Here is a 7,944-nt window from a genome sequence, read left to right on the forward strand (position 1 = left end):
CGGCTAATTTCAAATGGCCGAAATGTATAGGCTACTGTAGGGTTGTAGGGGGAAGTGGTTAGTGTATGTTTTGTTATAGTAATCAAAATCTACAAAGTAACTAAAGTTTTCAAATGTAGTAGAGTAAAAGTAGGCCTACAATATTTGGATCCGAGATGTAGTGGAGTAGAAGTAAAAGTATTGTAAATTGTACATATTCAAGTAGAGTAGTTACTTTAGACCACTGCCTGTGACCTGATGCAGGCGGACGGAAAGTGTTTTGACATTGAACTCAATTGAACTCATCCTCAATGTTCAGCTGAGGTGGACACACCCCTGGTCTCTGATTGGTTGACATTGAGAGGATTTTGAGGATGCATATGGAACCTCCCTGGCTGCTCCGGGTTCAGTGTCACATTGTCACAATGGCTTTTCTCTGGGTCATCTCCTGCCTTGCTTTCGTCAGCGCCGCTTACGGTAAGGGAAGCCCGGTCCTCGTTCAGCCATCTCAATTCATAGTTTTCTTACAGTCAAGAAATGTCAAATGGTAGTGCATTGCCTACAGAACTTGTTTAAACCTTTACCCCAAACTCAAAGACTGGATGTACTTGCTCGTGCAAACACACTTTAATTTAGATTAATTTAGAGTTTAAAAAGAGGAGAGGAAGAATGACATTTGTTATGATAATATTAATATGTAGAGTCAAAATTCTTCTGTACGGGCCCAGGCTGCCGGCGTGGTGGTCCGGACACCCTAGGCTTTCAGTCGACAGTCCCTTCATTAAAAATAATTCTGGGACAAAACAAATTGAACCTCTTGAGTTGTATTTCACCTCAAGTAAACGCTTTTCCTCAAACGTCCAGAACATTTATTTCTGTATGTAGATGTACATGTTACTGTACTTACTGTATAAAGTATGAGGCAAGACTCTTCTAGTCGTGCTAGTCCAGTATATAGTATAGTATATCACGGTGATGAACAGTTAGGGACGTGATCATTATATTAGATTTGATAGTGAGGAGTGTGACAATGATTGTCTCCTGGTTGCCAGGCTGCGGTAGCCCCGCCGTCCCTCCCCAGGTGACTGGTTATGCCCGCATCAAGAACGGTGAGGAGGCTGTGCCACACTCCTGGCCCTGGCAGGTGTCCCTGCAGGTGAGTGTCTGTTCAGACTTCAGCCGTTCAATTTCAAAAGGTTTAATATCAGTATGCATTCAAAAGGTATATCAGTATGATGCTACGATGAAATACACACAGCATCAACACTATTATTCTCAACACACTTTATTGCACATAGTGTTGATTTTGACAGCAAATTTTGTTTTTTGTTTAGTCATAGTCTTTGGAATGAAACTAGTTTTAGTCATATATTAGTCATCTGAAATGTTTTAGTGTAATTTTAGTCGACTAAATATACAGCTGATTTAGTTGACTAAAATGTATTCTGGGGGAACTTGATGGCGTATAATGGCTGATTTTACACTTGGTTGCATGCTGAAAATAGCTGATCTACAAGCTCACAGCGTGACCCGTAGCTTGTAGATCTGCTATTGTAAGAGTGCAACCAAGCATAAAATAACTTGTCTTTTAGTTCTTTCTTCTCCACTAGTCCCTTTTTGCTAGTTTTAAGTTGTTGACAAAATTGGCAGTATATTCTATATTGTTTTGTTTTACAAGTCAATGTATTGGGTATGATTTTGATTATGGAAAATATTACTAGATACTCTTTTTTGTGTACTTTGATTGGGTCTTTGACTATAGTGTTATTGTATTTTAGAAAGGTCTCCTGTGGACAGGTGTTGAAAACTAGCCCTCGTGCTACACTGTGATTGTGATGTCCATGCCAAATCATAAATGTGGTCATGGTTGGTGAAGAGACTTCACAATAGTACCTTGGTATGTTTAAGCTTAACATCTAATACCCTCTATCTCCATGTTAAATCAGCAAAGGTTTGACTCGTTTCACTTCTGCGGAGGTTCCCTGATCAACGAGAACTGGGTTGTCACTGCTGCCCACTGCAACTTCAGGTCAGTATCTGGATCCTCCCTTGTGCATCTCTCCTGCAGAGCAATACTCTACCATGTGACAATGCAGGATGCTTGTAAATCAGGTGATCTAGGATGTTAGACATATACATTTTCAACCACTTTCATACATTCAAATGCAGGATCTTTTAAATGTTGAATAGTCAAATATCCATGTCATCAATACAAAAATCACACTCATGTGAAGTGAGAGGAGCTCTTATCATATATCATCATACGTCATCATACATCACATTCCGTGCTCAGCCAATCAAATCTTCACAAATGTCATTCCGGCCAATCACTTTTGGCGTCTTCACTTTTCTGGCCTATCCTCAATATGTACTTTGCTCAGCCAATCAAATCATCGCTATGGGGTGATCAGCCATTCATATCATCGTGTTTGTGTTCACACAGACAAACAAAGCTGGGCAAAACAAATCTATACCTGCATATAACTAATCTACACAGTGTATCTACACAGTGCATGTAATTAATAGATTACATATTGAAAGACGTAATTAACACAGAAACAAATGAATTGTCTGTTTCATTTCAGGCCCGACTACCACCGTGTGATTCTTGGAGAGCACAACAAGCACTACTCCACCAGCGAGGACATCCAGATCCTGAAGGCTTTCAAGGTACATGTGATGGCATAGGCCTATATTAGCTTCCATATGCAAGCATATACTCACACTTATACACAACCTGATTCCCAACTCATGTTAATAGATTTTGAACCTTATATCTTCCTCACTAAAGCTGGCACAATCGGTTAAGTCTGGCATCGTTTGCTAGGGCTCTCCAACCAGTTGGCGTGCTTACACTACACCATGGCGTTGGAGAGGCACGCTTACGGGCGCCTTTTGGCAACAGCATATGTGTAAGGGACATTATGTAGAATACACGTAAGAACCAAACGCAAACTCGTTGCGCATGTTCTCGTTGGGAAACCTGCCCATTGTTATCTCCCTTTCCAGGTGTTCACCCACCCTGCCTGGGACCCTCGCGCCATAAACAACGACATCGCTCTGATCAAGCTGGCCACCCCTGCTCGCATGGGCACCAACGTGTCCCCCGTCTGCCTGGCTGAGTCCACTGATGTATTTGCCGCTGGCATGACCTGCGTGACCTCTGGCTGGGGTCTGACCCAAGCCACTGGTGAGACCCTCTCTATACTCTCTCTGTGATGTCACTGAATACTGCTGAGGGGGTGTTGTTGGTAGCTGTGGTTCATAGCGTTATAGACATTATGGAATAGGGACCCGAGCTAGGGGTGGGGGGTCGGTTGCAGTTATGCAATTGTTAAACAATATGGTTTACTTTCTTGATGTTTGTTAAATTATTCATCTCTCTCTCTCTCTCTCTCTCTCTCTCTCTCTAAAGCCTCCAATACCCCCAACAAGCTGCAGCAGACTGCCCTGCCCCTCCTGTCCAATGAGCAGTGCAAGGAGCACTGGGGAAGCAACATCTCTGACGTCATGATCTGCGCTGGAGGTGCTGGTGCTACCTCCTGCATGGTGAGATGCTGTGCTCCCTCGAGTCCCTCATATTTCACTTTGTATCTAGTCGTGTGTGCATGTTTGCATTTCTAGAGGCTATTATCTAGAATAATCTATTGTATTTCAATTGTAACGGTCCTGTCTTGCTGTGACTGTCTCAGGGTGACTCTGGTGGCCCCCTGGTGTGTGAGAAGGACAACGTGTGGACCCTGGTTGGTATTGTCTCCTGGGGAAGCAGCATCTGCTCCACATACACCCCCGCCGTCTATGCCCGCGTCACCGAGCTCCGTGGCTGGGTGGACCAGATCTTGGCTGCCAACTAAGAGATCAACCGAAGACTTCCTATACGTTCACAAACTCAGCCCCATCCTGACAACTTGACCTACAGTAGCTGGACGTTGATGTGCTGAATTTCAATAAACATGTAAAACCTCTTTTGAAAGTTGTTGTTTCTGTTTGATATATATTGATCATCAGATATGCTTGCTACCTTGTGTTATACTTGTTGCTACCTTGTGTTATACTGTTGCATTTTGTGTCTATAGGAGTGTGTGGAAAATGTGTCAGTTTCTCTCTTGGTCGTCCTCAGACGAGCCCTCCATCGTCTTGAGTACATTATGTTAGTGTGGGGGCGTCCTCGTGACCGGTGCCCATGTGTTGGTTCCCACAGCACTACTTTGCTGGCTGGCAGCTCTTGGTGTTTTTGGCAGTGTCTTGTTGTCTCATTCTCCTGGCTGCTATTTTCTGGCTCACCCTTGGCATTCCATCATACAGTTTAGTAGCTGTGATGTTCTTGCACGCTCACACAATAACGTATTCAAGTGACAACATATAGTTGGTGTCAGGCAGAAACCTTGTAACTCCATATTTCAACCTATTATGTTATTTTTGTATTTTTCTTAGAACAGGGTCACAAGAAAGTTGCAAGGGTTAGCAAGAGTTGGGTTAATTTGTGTTTGTAATGAACAAAATTATTGCAGAAATGTCAGAGATTCATGGAATAGCTATTTACAGTATGTATTAATGGGACAATTTAAAATAATGTAAATTCACTTTCATACAGAAGTTTTGATTCGGTTTAGTTTTTGCTCTGTTGGGACACAAATGTGACCTCAGATATAGGAGCGTGTAGCAGGGCATTCCTGCAAGAACATTTGTACTTAACGAACCTGGGTAAAGTTAAAGATTAGAAGAAGTAGAAGAAGAAGAAGAAGAAGAAGAAGAAGAAGAAGAAGAAGAAGAAGAAGAAGAAGAAGAAGAAGAAGAAGAAGAAGAAGAAGAAGAAGAAGAAGAAGTAGAAGAAGAAGAAGAAGAAGAAGAAGAACATTCAGACATTCTCCACACATTCACCACAGCTCTTTACCACTGCACAATAACTTTCCACAATCAGGAAAGGACAAACAGACAGACAGACAGACAGACAGACAGACAGACAGACAGACAGACAGACAGACAAGAGAGAAGGTTAAAACAGGTGCTATGACTTTCAATTTGCATTGTGCCCAACTTGCAGTAGGCCGGTGCTTGACGGGCAATGGTATAGTAATAATGATTAATGAATTAAGATTAAATAACAAGGAATGTTCAATCAAGATTTCATTACTCCAAATATTGCCTGTCTCAAATGTTTTAAAGGTGACTTGAAGCCTGGCCATTGAGTCCTGTTCAGAATGAAACGTTGAACACATTGCTATGTCAACAGAATTAATGACACGCTTACATTTGAAATATCCAATGGAAAGAATAAAGGAAACTGTCTGCATAAAGTTAAGCCTTGTGCACCAGTCAGAGGGAAACTGTGCACTAGCACTAGATCCACTGATCCAGTACTATAGTTTGTGTTGGTGGAAAGGGAGACGCACGGTCTACATATCTTCAAAGTACAGTCTTACGTCCAATCAGTGTGTTTGAACTAAGAGGGAGAGCTGAACTCTGCAAATTGTTTTAGAAATGATAATCAGGGCACGGGCGGCTGGCATAGTGGTTTGTGCAACTATACCTGTATTGGCTGCTAATGCTGCCTGCTGACAGCGTGTCAGGGGTTTGAATCCAGATCCTGATGACCTAAAAAGGCAAATTGCATCAGAAAATAATACCATTACCTGTCCTGGGCACTTCAGGAGAGACCCAAATAAAATAAACTTGCAAAAATATCAGTTGTTGCAGGTATAGGAGGTAGTGTGCTCCAAAAACAAATGAAGGACTTGCTTCAAAGGTTTATTATTGCACGGGTTTCTCTCATCAGGTGCAATACACACAGGACTGTGGGAGTGATCACCATTAGCGACATCCCATGAGACTCCGCCCACACATGTGATTCAATCAACTCAAGGGTATAGTCTCGAGACAGACTGACGGAGAGTGAACGGCCGACATCCGGTCTTTATACATGTGGAGACGGGCGGTGCTCTGCAGACAAGTTAGCCATGAATGGCCAACTTGACAAAATTCCGCAGCGCCCTGATTGGCCGAGGGTGTCACTACGTACGCACGCAGCACCCTGATTGGCCGAGGGTGTCACCACGTACGCACGCAGCACCCTGATTGGCCGAGGGTGTCAACTGTCAACGACATACACAGCCGAAAACAGTACTTGTGCACGCGCAACGCGCTCGTGCAAGTAATAATTACAAATAATGAAAAATAAAATTCCTATTTTTTTGCTGTTGGTTTCCAATATTGGCACAGCGCTGACTTATCATGACATCATTCTGACCTCATATTTGGGCCCGTCTGACCCAGAAGTACATATCTGGGCGTTACTGAACTAAGCTCCACTAAATGACTTTGCAGACCCTGACCACTTCCAGACTCTTTGAGGCTTTCTGTCAAGCACCCAATTCTACACTCAGCCACGTTCAAAACAAATACCACTGCGGTGGATCCAATCACATTTAGAGATGGCTTTACGATCGATATACCGAGCTGTAATAATGGGACCCCCCGGTTCAGGGAAAGGGACAGTATCTGCCCACATTACTAAACGGTTTGGACTGAAGCAGCTTTCTAGCGGGGATCTTTTGAGGGCTAACATCAAAGCTAAGACAGAGCTGGGTCTGCTGGTGAAGTACCGCATAGAACAGGAGGGTCAGCTGGCGCCTGATGACGTCATCTCTCAGCTCATCCTGCATGAACTGCGATCTATGGAGCGGACCGACTGGCTGTTAGATGGTTTCCCTCGTACAGTAGCCCAGGCGGTGGCCCTGGATAATGTCTACAGTGTGGATACGGTCATACACCTGGACGTGCCTTTACAGACCATCAAAGAGAGGCTCCATGGGTCCCGCTGGACCCACCTGCCCAGTGGCAGAGTCTACAACGTGGAGTTCCACCCGCCAAGAGTTGCTGGTCTGGACGATGACACAGGTGAGGCTTTAGTACAGAGGGCTGACGATACCCCAGAGACCGTCACTCAGAGACTGAAGGTCTATGAAACCCAAACCAAGCCAGTCTTAGCATACTACAGGGGGAAAGGGGTACTGGCGACTTTCTCTGGAACAGAAACAAACAAGATCTGGCCACACATCCAGGCATTCCTTGGTAAAGAAATTGCACTTGTGTGAAGTATCGGGGCCCCACTTCTTTAAACAAACATTGTATATGCTTTATGTTTGTTTAAGTGCTCTAAACCAACATTAAAAGTCCATAGATTTGGCTGCCACAATGCGTTACATGGGGTGCTGTTTTTACATCATTAAAGGTCCTTTGACTTGGCTGCCATATGGCATAATTTCTGAAAACCATACTTTGGAGAGGCTAGCGCCCCTCAAAAGCTCTACAATGAATTGTACGGTTGTTGCATTTTACCAGTAAAAAGGCATAGGCCTATCTATGGTATATACTATATTCACACTAGCCCAAAGAGAAGGAAGGAACATCCGCACAATTATTTCTATTGCTCCAAAGAGACTTACTTTATTTGTCAGTACTTTATTTGCCCCCCCCCCACCACCACCACCACCACCACCACCACGCACGCACACAATCTCTCAAAATAAACACTCTCTCTCTTGCCCGTCTTTCATTAGGACATGTCTTTGAGTCGACATGAAGGAGATGATTCCACTTTCAATGTGTTGTTTTACACGCACGCACTCTCACACTGTTGAAGTAAATATTCCTACTTCAAGTACACTATCTAACTTGACTAAAATAGACAAATAAGGACGAAGAGTCTGCATCAAAGTCTCAGACGATCGGAGGGAAAATCACGCATGCAGAGAGATCAGCTGAAGTGTAGATGGATTGTATTTATTGCAATAACCGAGACAGACAGCAGAGCTTCCCCGTGGGCCAGGGCTGGCCCACGGGAGCACACGGACACAGCCTCCCCACTCTCGTGGCTTGGCCGCTATAAGACTTCTTTAACATCGCAAACACAGACATTATATGTGGTCTACAACAGAGGTGTTCCTGGGAGGACAGACGGTATTT

The 7,944-nt window shown here is 43.9% G+C and overlaps 2 protein-coding genes across 2 annotated transcripts; both read left to right on the plus strand.

The window, feature by feature from the left end:
• Positions 1–404: 404 nt before the first annotated feature.
• LOC310864206 (chymotrypsin B-like) lies at positions 405–3,833 on the plus strand (the record flags this gene model as incomplete). Its single annotated transcript, XM_083772796.1, has 7 exons — positions 405–456; positions 1,032–1,135; positions 1,926–2,008; positions 2,565–2,649; positions 2,989–3,169; positions 3,395–3,528; positions 3,672–3,833. The coding sequence occupies 7 exons, from the start codon at positions 405–407 to the stop codon at positions 3,831–3,833; spliced, it is 801 nt and encodes a 266-aa protein (XP_083628922.1).
• A 2,577-nt stretch (positions 3,834–6,410) lies between these two features.
• LOC310864538 (GTP:AMP phosphotransferase AK3, mitochondrial-like) lies at positions 6,411–7,073 on the plus strand (the record flags this gene model as incomplete). The annotated part of the gene is made up of 1 exon (XM_083773227.1): positions 6,411–7,073. The coding sequence occupies one exon, from the start codon at positions 6,411–6,413 to the stop codon at positions 7,071–7,073; it is 663 nt and encodes a 220-aa protein (XP_083629353.1).
• Positions 7,074–7,944: the final 871 nt, after the last annotated feature.

This window comes from Protomyctophum parallelum, assembly GCF_964188405.1.
Source record: "Protomyctophum parallelum genome assembly, chromosome: 9".
NCBI classification, from domain to species: Eukaryota; Metazoa; Chordata; class Actinopteri; order Myctophiformes; family Myctophidae; genus Protomyctophum; species Protomyctophum parallelum.